Here is a 12,447-nt window from a genome sequence, read left to right as displayed (position 1 = left end):
AGACAAGAGTTTTAATTCATCAATAATCGCCATCCTTCTAACAATCATGCAAAGAGCTACTTCCTTTCAGAAACGTCCAGAAAATATTTAAAATGTGGCACTTGTGAATATGAGTTCTAACAATATGAGGCTCCACCTAGTTCTTGCTTAAATTACTATCAATAGAATTGTGTTCTTAAAACTACAAATACTTCAGATTTCACTCTAGGGCATAGAGACTAAGAAGAAATGATAATTTAAAAAATATTCATTCAGTGATACATTTGCTCTGCACAGTAATAGCTTTTTAAAACACTGATAATGGCAGCACAGTTCCATCTAGAACCAATATGATCCCTATAAAGAAGAAAGTAATTTAGATTAAATACAGTAGAAGCTATTTTCCTCTCCTCTCAGAGGAAGTTATCTAAGGTGGAGCAATAGAGTGAATACTGCAATCCATTTACGTGGCTCACACTCCAATCTAAAGGCAAGATCCTTTTGATGTTTCAGTTTCAGATGGCATATTAAATTAAGCTTGGCAAATTGTGCTATTTCAGGAACTTATTAAAAATACAAATTGTTTTGACAGCAATTGTTGTAAATTTGTTTTGATTTAGCAAAACATGACAAATCTCCCATGCTTCCAGAAACCCAAGAAGCTTTATATAACAAAACCTAAAATGAATTAAAGTACTCTTGTTAGTATTGTTAATTAAATTGTCATTTAGATTTAAATACAAAGGATTTTTAGATTTTTTTTAAAAAAATCAAGCAGATCTGCAAACAAGATTAGTGTTGGAGCCAGTTCTGCTTTAAGTCAAATAGCTGCACAAAGAAAACCAGTACAGTTTCAACAAAAACAAATTACAGCGTGAATTTTGCAAACCGTCTTAATAGATAAATCCATTTTGAATATTAGCAACTGCACTGATATTAGCATCAGCAATGGTGGGAATGGGGCACTTTCTATACTTTAAACCTTTGACATTTCTACTGATAGACTAGAAGCACTACATGCTTTTAGCAGAAATATAAATTTCACATCCAATATAAATACATAAAGAACATATATTTAACAAGAACAAAATAAGACATAAAGCTTGGTAGTTTGCAGTGTAATCACGGTGGCTAAACTACTGTAGATTGCCTTTCTGTGGGCTTATATTATTATATGCAACTTATTCATATGTTTTTATTTGCAGGATGGAATCTAAAATCATGGTTACAGCATTCAGGAATAGTAAGTCCTTCCTTCATAAGTATGCCTCTAATTCAAATGTACTTTGAATTTAATTTATTTATTTATTTATTAAATTTGTATGCCGCCCCTCTCCGCAGACTCGGGGCGGCTCACAACAGCAACAGAAAAACAGTGTAAAATACAAATTCAATAATTAGAAAGCTAAAACTCCATAATTTTTTTAAAAAACCATTCACATAACATACCATACATAAACAGTATAGGCCTGGGGAAGATATTTCAGTTCCCCCATGCCTGACGACAGAGGTGGGTCTTAAGGAGTTTGCGAAAGGCAAGGAGGGTGGGGGCTGTTCTAATCTCAGGGGGGAGCTGGTGCCAGAGGGTCGGGGCCACCACAGAGAAGGCTCTTCCCCTGGGACCCGCCAAACGACATTGTTTTGTTGACAGGACCCAGAGAAGGCCAACTCTGTGGGACCTAATCAGTCGCTGGGATTCGTGCGGCAGAAGGCGGTCCCGGAGAATATTCTGGTCCGATGCCATGAAGGGCTTTCAGTCAAGACCAACACTTTGAATTGTGACCGGGAACTGATCGGCAACCAATGCAGACTGCAGAGTGTTGGTGTAACATGGGCATACATATTCTGTGTCCTATGTACTAAAAATATACTTATCAAATTCTAGAGTTTTTTTGTTAGTTATTTTGAAACCCATGAGTACCAAAACAGTTCGGTTTCTGCAATGACTTCCATCCAGATACATCTTAATTTTGCTTATTCCCACAAGTTCCTTTCCAACATGTACTTCCTGTCCACATACTCAGCAGGTGCAGTCCAGAAAACTGAGAAAAAAATATTTAAAAATAAGATTAAGCTAACAAGGCAAAATTTGATGAGGAAAAACATTTGCGACATGAGTGAAGGCAAACAGCAAGAGGGGATACATCCTCTCAAACTCTTTAAAAATGCTAGGGGATATTACAAAATAGCTCAAGCATGAAGAAGATGGGGCAATCACATCATTACCCATAGTTACGTATCAGGCTATTTTAAGCAGACGCCTGCAATAATTGACGCAAATATATAAACACTGGAATTAAAGGCTGGTTTCAACATCATCCCTTGTAGGGGGACATTATGTCAATAACTGCCAAGGAAGGAATGTTGACCATATGTACTAAATTAGAAATAAATGTACATTGGGCGAGAAACTAGATACCGGTAGTTACAAAGCAAGATGTAAAACACATCAGACCTATATAAGAAACAAGGAAACCACTCAGAAAAGTATCCTAACAAATGCTACTAATACAGGCAATGTGTATAAATGAAATGCATTTTATCATAACCAAAACACTCAGTCTGATTGGCAATTAAAAATCCATATACAGTACTATTATTGCTATTTCATTCAAGCATGGCTGCATTGACATTCTCAAACTGCAGCTTCTGACTTTGCTCAGAAACATCGATCAATTTTTTAAAATCAGAAAGTACTCTTTCCCAAAAGTGTGCTACATTTTTGTTTTCTATCTTCAATAAAATCTTTTGCCTTAATGTTTGCTTTCTGCAGGCAGCTGGAGAATGTTTGCTGTATTTTAAGAGCACAATGATTATTTAAATCAGGAGATCTCAAACCCTATTAAAAGCACTATTTTCTTCTTGCACATGAAACTCATAAATAAAGATATTTTCATAGCTTTTTAAAAATATTGGATCTTCCAAGAAAAGTGCAAACATTTAAATCAAAGTTTCTGCAACAGATGCATACATTACTACAATTTTTTTTCATACTGAACTTTTTAATCCTAGAAAACAAAAGCTTCAAAATTATGTTGTCAGTTGTAAGAATATCACTTACAGTCTTATACTATAGTAATTAACAGACTTGTCAAAAATGGTTTCTAAAACACAAGGCGGTTTCTACATTTTACACTAAGACATTCTCTAAAAATAACTCACAAGCTTCTCAATCTGCAGGGAGCTCCCCAGTAAAATAATGTCAATCCCAACTCTTTTACACGTGTGTTTATTTTCTTTAGTATAAGGTAGGCCTTTAGTATAATTAACAGGCATGCGGTGCTACTGAAATTATGCTGCGGCCTTTTTTAAGAAGCATTTTAAAGTTTCTGCATCCCTGACAGACCACTTCCCATTGATTGGGATGGGCAAAGGGAACAGATGTAATACCAAATTTTTGGGACAGCTAATTCAATATGCAGATATCTACTCCCTGCTCTTCAAGGCTCTTGCATACTTCTGTATTTCACAGCCAGGCAATAAACGACCACACAGCCGTGCATTTCCACAAGGCCCAGACAAGGCATTTAGCTTTGGACAATGTCTTCCAGGTTTTTGTTTTCTTTTTTCCTTAGCAACACAAATCTTTGATTTCATATACAGTATAGGGTTTTTAATCACTTATTTCTGTTTGCCATCTTAAGCCTTGAAAAGGAGAACAGCAGTGAGCAGGCAGATCTCTTCTGCTCTCTGTTAAGTCCAGTCTTTGCTTGTTTAGAGCTGCCAAGACCACACACACACACACACACACACACACACACACACACAATTACATCAGGAGCCCACGTCCATTATCTACAATAAAATGCTTCCAAAAACCAGACCCATCTCTACCAAGTAAGTTTCCCGAAATGCACATCATCCATCGACCCTGTTCTTAAAGCCAACAGGCATCTGGTTTTGAGGTTTCTAATGAAAATATTGCAGTACAACTTGATATAACTTCACACCAGCAGCAACTGCTCAGAGAAAAGCCAGCTGCAGGAACTCCAATTAAAATCTTGCTTGATAGCCCTAGGTAAATCATTTGAAATCTGCTACCACTTCCTTACTCTTGCCAAGAACATTATCTGGTGTTCATGAAATCACCAGGTGCCAAATGTGACTTCAAGAAACTATTTTTTTTCTATTACTAGAGCCTTAGTAATGTATTATTACCAGATTCTGCATATGTGAACGATAGAGACAACATGAAACAAAAAGAATCCCAGTCGTTATCCAATCTATTCTAGTCGTCTTAAAGTTCAAGATGCAGGCCCAAATGCCTTTAAATAAGCTAGTATCTAAGTAGTATTTAACTAGCTTAAATAAGATAGTATCTAACCAATACTAAGCAGATTTGCTTTTATGCTAAATTCAATCCTTGACAATTAAAGAGGATCTCTCATACTAAGACTAAGAAAAGACATGAACCATCCCTTCCCAATTATCTATAACAATACCAAGTCAGAGGAACCAATAGCCTGGTTTAGTTTAAAGCAATTTAGTAGGTTCAGTAAGCAGTAATACAGTATCATCATCATGATGAGTCCAATCTTCTCTTATGAAGTCTGCTGAATTCCAGAAAGGGTATATTTTCTGTCCTAAAAAATTCTAAATAGTAGGAAACCACTCTCTAGGTTGATCAGAGTCCATGCGGTCACAATGTAGCTCATCATGAAATCAAAACATCTGAATATGGATTAATATTTTCCCCAAACCATCCAGAAGTCCATTTGGAAATTTTAAATAGGTAGGAAAAATAATGCTTTGTTATATATCTAGTAACCCTTTCTGAAAGAGTCCCAACCTCCCAGAAGTCAACCAGATTCTAAATGTATATTAAAATAACCCTCATTCTCAGTTTTATTTTATTTTTTAAATAGATTTTTAAAATAGATTTGAAATGTATTAATAAATAGATCTGACCAAGTGCCAACCAACTCATCCAGAAGTCCATCAGGTTCTTAATATATGTTAGAAATAATCCCCATTCCCTTTTATTAAAATAAATGCTTTTCATACATTAATCCTTTCTGAAAGAGTCCCAACTATACATAAAGCAAAAAGACCATCATATTCCAAACACGTTACAAAAAAGCCTCATTTGCTTTCATTTAAAAAAGAACTTTTGATGCATTAATTCTGAAAGACTCCCAACTATACCCAAGGCAGAACATTCAAGCTTCGTGCTGTTGTAAAATATATATATATTAGATAGACAGACAGACAGACAGACAGACAGACAGACAGACAGACAGACAGACAGATAGGAATATATACAGTATATAAGATAGACAGACAGACAGACAAATACCCTTTCCAACCAAGTGCCAAACTCTGCCCTGTTGGGAGATTTCTAATTAAAAAAATATTGCTGTATAAATTGATATCACTTCACACTGGCACTAACTGCTCTGAAAAAAGCCAGCTGCAATGTCTCTGATTTAAAAAAAACTTGCTGGGGATAGCTTTAGTCAAGCACGGGTCCCCAAATTTGGCAACTTGAAGCCTTGTGGACTTCAACTCCCAGAATTCAAGTTTGAAGACCTCTGCCTTAAAGGGACCAATTTTAAAGTGTCGAATACCAAGTGGTATTTTTTTTATTGCTATTGGAAATTTTAGCCAAAGTAAAATGGGAGTTGTGGGATTTGAAGTCCCCAAGTCTTAAAAGTTGCCAAGTTTCAAGCCCTCTCTGCCTTAAGGGAAAGTCATTGGGAGATTTGCTACCCCTTCCTTCCTACTCTTTGGAAAGGGTTTCTCCTCCATGCCTGTGAGAAAGAAGCTTTGTAAGCAAGGAGCAAAGAGAAGGGGGAAAAGTCAAGGCAAGCTAAGCCAGAGGAGGGGGGGAAGGAGGAGGGGGAGGACTCCAGCCCCTTTAACCAAAGGATAAAGTTCAGGCTGTCACCCCACCAGGCAACTGGGTGGCAAAGGATTCGGCCGACACTAAAGGGGGGAGGAGAAGAGAGGCTTCAGACGGCTGTCTGCAAACACCAAAACAGGGTCAGGGTCTCCTCAGCCGCGCATGTCCCCCTCCTCCTGATAGGGGGGCCCTTCCAAGGACAGCCATATGGTCCCAGCAGGCAGGCTGAGAGAGAGATGGGGGGAAGGAGAGGGGGGGCAAACTCGCTTCTCTCTTCTCCCCTCCCCACATGCAGCCTGACACACAAAGCCCACTCCCACATCTGAATGTATGTCGCCCCCCCCCCCCCCCGCGTGGCAGGCTGAGCATGGAGGGAAGGAGGGGAGGAAGGAAGCACCTCTCCTTCTTTCTTCCCTCCTTGCCCAGGCCTGGCTGTGGAGCATGGGATTTGGGAGTCCTTCCTGACTGCAGAGCATATGGGTTGGGAGTTCCTCTGGCTGTGGAGCGTGGGGGTTGGGAGTCGTCGTCCCCTTCCCGCTGCAGAGCATGGGGTTTGGGAGTCCCTCTGGCTGTGGAACATGAGGGTTGGGAGTCCTTCCCGGCTGCAGAGCATGGGGGTTGGAGTCCCTCTGGCTGCAAAGCATGGGAGTTGAGAGTCCCTCTGGTTGCAGAGCATGGAGATTGAAGTCCTTCCCAGCTGTGGAACATGGGAGTTGGGAGTCCCTCCCAGCTGTGAAACATGGGAGTTGGGAGTCCTTCCCGGCTGGGGCAGTATGAGAGTTGGTAGTCCCTCCCTTCTGCGGAGCACGGGGATTGGGAGTCCTTCCCAGCTGGGGAGCATGAGAGTTGGTAGTTTTTCCCAGCTGGGGAGCATGGGGGTTGGGAGTCCCTTCCCGGCTGGGGAGGATGAGGGTTGGAGTCCCTCCAGCTGCAGAGCATGGGAGTCCTTCCCTTCTGTGTAGCATGGGCGTTGGGAGTCCCTCCCAGCTGTGGAGCATGAAAGTTGGGAGTCCCTCCAGCTAGGAGGCATGGGGGTTGGGAGTCCTTCCCGGCTGGGGCGTATGAGTGTTGGGATTCCTTCCCGGCTGGGGAGCATGGCGATTAGAGACCCTCCAGCTGCGAAGCATGGGAGTCCTTCCCTTCTGCGGAGCATGGGAGTTGGGAGTCCTTCCCGGCTGAGGAGCATGGGGGTTGGCAGTTCCCTTTCCCCCACACGCGCGCCCACCCTTCCAGGGCCTGCGAGGCACACCTGCTGCTGCTGAGGAGGCGGCGGCGACAGGCCCCGGCGGGTCGCAGTCTTCCTCGCCGAAGATGAGCCTGAAGTCGAAGTCGTCGTGGGCGCCCCCGCCGTTTGCCGCAGTCATCGGGGGGCGGGTGAGGAGCCCGGACCCCGCCGTCGTGGTGGTGGGGGGCGGTGGCGGGAGGGGGTCTCGCCGGAGGGGGGGGTCCGTCGGAGCGAGCCAGAAAGCGGGGACACCCGGCGGGCCGCGCTGCCCCGTCAGGGCCGCCTCGTCGCAGGCGCGGGGGGCGCTCGACGTCCTCGCCGCTCCGCCTCGGCGCTCGCCTGTCACTCAAGCGCCGCGAGGGAGGGGGGAGAGGGAGGCGCACAGGCCCCGCCCCTCAGCCTGTTAGCGGCCGCTAGGACGCTGATTGGCCAGCCGGAGGGGAAGCGGCGGCGGCTGAGGGAAGGGGGCATCTTTCGAGCGCTGCGGCGCAGCCCTCACCTGCGGTTCTCCGTCGCAGCGAGCGCCCAGACGCTGCGCCGTAGGAAGTGAACGGCGGGGGACAGTTCTCGCCCATTGGGGTTTGGTTAGTCTAGCTAGCGCAGGGGTCTCTAACCTTGGAGGGCTTCAACTCCCAGCATTGGTCCGAAATGGTCTGTAGGGACTTCTGCTTGGGCGACGGGCGGGGTTGGACTAGACGACCTCCAAGGTCCCTTCCCACTCTAATAATAATCTAAAGAAATCTATGGGGGTCAATACGTTAGTCGGAAAGTTGATCCGGGGGCCCTTCCCCGACAGGTGTTTCTTTACAAAAATTACATTTTTTTTTAATTTCATATTTTTTAAAAATTAAAAAAATATTTTATTTAGAATAGAATTTATTAGCCAAGTGTGATTGGACACACAAGGAATTTGTCTTTGGTGCATATTCTCTCTGTATACATAAAAGAAAAGATACATTTGTCAAGAATCATGAGGTAAAAAACACTTAATGATTGTCATAGAGGTCAAAAAAGCAATGGAGAAACAATCAATATTAATAAAAATCTTAGGATACAAGCAACAAGTTATAGTCCTACAGTCCTAAGTGGGAGGAAAAGGATGATAGGAATGATGAGAAAAAACTAGTAGAAATAGAAGTGCAGACTTAGTAAAAAGTCTGACAGTGTTGAGGGAATTATTTGTTTAGTAGAGTGATGGCGTTTGGAGAAAAACTGTTCTTGTGTCTAGTTGTCTTGGTGTGCAGTGCTCTGTAGCGACCTTTTGAGGGTAGGAGTTGAAACAGTTTATGTCCAGGATGCGAAGGGTCAGTAAATAGGGTCAGTAAATATATTCACTGCCCTCTTTTTGACTCGTGCAGTATACAGGTCCTCAATGGAAGGCCAGGTTGGCAGCCATTGTTTTTTCTGCAGTTCTGATTCTCCTCTGGAGTCTGTGTCGGTCTTCCTAGCTCGCAGAACCAAACCAGACAATTATGGAGGTGCAGATGACAGACTCAATGATTCCTCTGTAGAACTGTATCAGCAGCTCCTGGGGCAATTTGAGCTTAATTTACAATTAAAACAAACAAACAAACATAAAAAAACCAAAAGGACATAGACAGACGTGATATTCCAGTTTACATCGCTACCCAGAGTCCGTAAAGGAGTTGGGCAGCCTACAAATCCCATTAATAAATAAATAAATACATACATACATACAGTACATACAATTCAATTCAATTTATTAGATTTGTATGCCGCCCCTCTCCGAAGACTCGGGGCGGCTCACAACAATAATAAAAACAGTATAACAATGGAAAAAATCTAATAATAAAATTATATAAAAAACCATATTTTCACCTAGTTGTGAAAATGTCTCTCTTTCTCTCTCTCTCTCTCTCTCTCTCTTTATATAAATATATATTTATTTATTGAATTCAGCTTGTATGCCACCCAACTCCCGAGGGTCTCTGGGGCAGCTCATAACCAGAAAATAAACATACAGTATAAAATTAGGACATCAAAAGCAATTTAAAAACAATTTAAAACCAGTAAAAAGGGAAAAATACCCATACATGTCATTTATATGTAGAATAGAATTAGAATAGAATAGAATAGAATTCTCTATTGGCCAAATGTGATTGGACACACAAGGAATTTGTCTTTGGTACATATGCTCTATACTGTATATCTATATATATATACAGTATATCAAATGTATCTATATATGTATCTCTGTTTTATATACAGTATTAATGACATATTTCATAATATGAAAATCTATAACCTCTATAGTCTGTCGCTTAGATTATTGGCAAGAATGATGGAATGGGAACAGAAAACTCATACAAGGAGAATCTATACAAGATGTTCCCCAATGGGTGTTTCTGAAACCCCCAAGATAATAGGGGGTTTTCGTTTGGTTTTTTTTTTTTTTAATTTATTTTATTTTTTATTTATAGGCCACCCAACTCCTAACGGACTCTGGGTGGCAAACAACAATAAAGCAAAATACAACAGTTTAAAACCCTAATGCAAAAAACATTAATCACTTCTAGGCCAGAGCAGAGTGCGATGACTCAACGGCCCCAGGCCTGCCAGCAAAGCCATGTTTTTAAAGCTTTCCAGAAGGACAGGAGAATAGGGGCAGTGCAGATCACTGAGGATAGTTGACTCCAGAAGGTTGGGGCTGCCACAGAGAAGGCCCTCCCCCGCACTCCCACCAGTCGACACTGCTTGCACCCGGAGAAGGCCAACCCAGAGGGCTTGAATCGGCCTCTGGGAACTATGAGGCAGAAGACAGTCCCGCATGTAAGTTTGTTTGTTTGTTTGTTTGTTTGTTGATTGGATTGGATTGGATTTGTTTATTCCGTCCTTCTCCTTAGACTCAGGGCAGCTTACAACATCATCATCATCATTTATTAGATTTGTATGCCGCCCCTCTCCACAGTCAGTCTACTCAATTACATCCATACATAACATTTAATGGTCATAGAAGAAGGGGGCATGATCTAGCTGCCCCATGCCTGGCGACATAGATGGGTCTTAAGGGTCTTGTGAAAGGCGAGGATGATGGGGGCAGTGCAAATCTCCGGAGGGAGCTTATTCCAGAGGGCCGGGGCCACCACAGAGAAGGCTCTTCCCCTAGGCCCTGCCAGATGACATTGTCTGGTCGACGGGACCTGGAGAAGGCCAACTCTGTAGGACCTTATTGGCCGCTGGGATTTGTGCGGCAGAAGGCGGTCCCGTAAGTAATCTGGTCCGATGCCATGTAGGGCTTTATAGGTCATCACGAACACTTTGAATTGTGTCCGCAAGCCAATCTGCAGCCAATTGCAATGTTAACATTGCAATCCACAATTGTATTTAAAAAAACAAAATCCAAGTATTTCCATTGTTTGGAGATTCTTGAATTTGCCCTTCCTGGTCGCTACAACCCATTGAAAGCAATAATCACCACCACCACAGCCATAATAGTCGGGCCATTCACATGAAACCATCCCATTATTAGTAGCAGCAGCATCCATTCGAGACAAAGAGTTGCTACCGGTTGTGCAAACATCCTGAATCTGCTTCACACCCAAGCACAAGTTGGTAATTCGATTACACCCACACCCAGCTCGCAGGCAGAGGCTTCTCTTCCCAGTTCTGAAAGATTTTAGTAGCAAGTCGGGTTGGAACAAAATGCAGAAAGGGAATCCAATGAGATCAGATTATTATTAGGGTTGGAAGGGACCTTTTAGGTCATCTAGTCCAACCCCCGCTCAAGCTGGAGTCCCTACAACAGTGATGGCGAGCCTATGGCAGGGGTGCCACAGGTGCCACAGAGAGCCATATCTGCTGGCACACAAGCTGTTGCCCTAACTCAATTCCAGTGTGCATGTGTGTGCCGGCCAGATGATTTTTGCCTTGCACAGAGGCTCTGGGAAGGTGTTTTTCACAGGGGTCATTTAAGACCAGGGGAAAAGATAAATTTCCCATGCTGTTAGGAAGTAAACTTCTATTCTGGCGCCTTGGAACATATTTTTACAATCAGGTGTTTACAGTGGGGGTGTCCCTCTGACCTTCCTGTCAATCAGCTTAATGCTCTGTTGAGAGAATTGGCGCTAGACTTATGGTTGGGGGCCACCACAACAGAGGGAATTGTATTAAGGGGTCGTGGCATTAGAAAGGTTGAGAAGCCCTGATTTAAAGTATGAAATATTGTTATATTTCAAGATAAATGTAAAATCTTTTCAAACTGCACAGGCTATCTTCCATAACCTGTCAACTGTCTTACAGGGACATGTCTCAATGTGGTATTTCTCGGCCTCAATTTTGCACAAAAAATGCAAACTCTGCACTCTCGTTTCTCAACCATAACCACTTTCAGATGCATGGACTTCAACTCCCAGAATCCCCCCCCCCTCGCCCAGCCTACTGCCTGGGGAATTCTGGGAATTCTGGAAGTCCACGCATCTTAGAAGTGGTTGAGAAATACTGCTCTAAACCATGCCTAGAACAGTGTTTCCCAAACATGGCAACTTGAAGAGATCTGGATTTCAACTCCCAGAATTCCCCAGGGAATTCTGGGAGTTGAAGTCCAGATCTCTTCAAGTTGCCAAGGTTGGGAAACACTGCCCCTTCTCCTACCCCAGGAGTAGGCAAAGTTGGCTCTATGACGTGAGGACTTCAACTTCCAGAATTCCTGAGCCAATCATGCTAGCTCAGGAATTCTGGGAGTTGAAGTCCACATGTCATAGAAGAGCCAACTTTGCCTATCTCTTGCCCTACCTTATTATTCCATAATATTCAATGTTGTGGTGCAACAAGCGGAAACCGGAAGTTCAGTCGTTCACCATACCATTTAAGCCCCTTTGGTTGACAAGGGTCAGCGGTTCCGTCTGAGACTGTAACTCACAAACCCGAGCCAGAGCCACGCCTCCCGGTGACGTAACCAACTCGTCATTTGTCCTCCACGGTCCCCGTGTTAGCCACGCCCGGCGGCTCCGGCTCCTCCCCCTCAAAGCCAGGCTTGTTTGTCCGATGACGTCAAGAGACTTTCCACTCCCAGGGGAAGGAGGCGGGGCCCGGTGAGTCACATGGTGCACCCCCCTTCATGGGCGGCGCGTGCCGAGTTCTACAGTCGGTGCAAGTTTTTGAAAAAAAGAGATTTATTTTATTTATTTATTTTTAATCAACGAGGAGAGAGAGTGGAAATTAAGAGTCCTTTAAAGAGAAAAGGCTGTCTGTTTGTCTGTCTACAGCAGGGGTAAGGCAAAGTTGGCTCTTTGTGGACTTCAACTCCCAGAAGTCCTGAGCTAACACGATTGGTTCAGGAATTCTGGGAGTTGAAGTACACAAATCATAGAAGAGCCAACTTTGCCTACCCCTGATCTACAGTACAGTAATCTGGAATTCTTGCAGCAAAAAACATCCCGCG

General features: G+C 43.2%; 1 protein-coding gene across 2 annotated transcripts in view; it reads right to left on the bottom strand.

The window, feature by feature from the left end:
* The window catches only part of NFATC3 (nuclear factor of activated T cells 3), a 62,252-nt gene extending 54,478 nt beyond the window's left edge, over positions 1 to 7,774 (bottom strand). The window contains exon 1 of one of the 2 annotated variants that reach the window (XM_070760461.1): positions 7,071 to 7,774. In XM_070760461.1, the coding sequence (XP_070616562.1) occupies positions 7,071 to 7,185 (115 nt within the window). In that variant the 5' untranslated portion in view covers positions 7,186 to 7,774. The remainder of the gene's footprint in view (positions 1 to 7,070) is intronic. The other variant, XM_070760462.1, reaches the window with a different exon arrangement.
* Positions 7,775 to 12,447: the final 4,673 nt, after the last annotated feature.

The sequence above is a fragment of the Erythrolamprus reginae genome, chromosome 9 (genome assembly GCF_031021105.1).
Source record: "Erythrolamprus reginae isolate rEryReg1 chromosome 9, rEryReg1.hap1, whole genome shotgun sequence".
In the NCBI taxonomy this organism is placed as follows: domain Eukaryota; kingdom Metazoa; phylum Chordata; class Lepidosauria; order Squamata; family Dipsadidae; genus Erythrolamprus; species Erythrolamprus reginae.
This window is presented reverse-complemented; position numbering and strand designations above follow the sequence as displayed.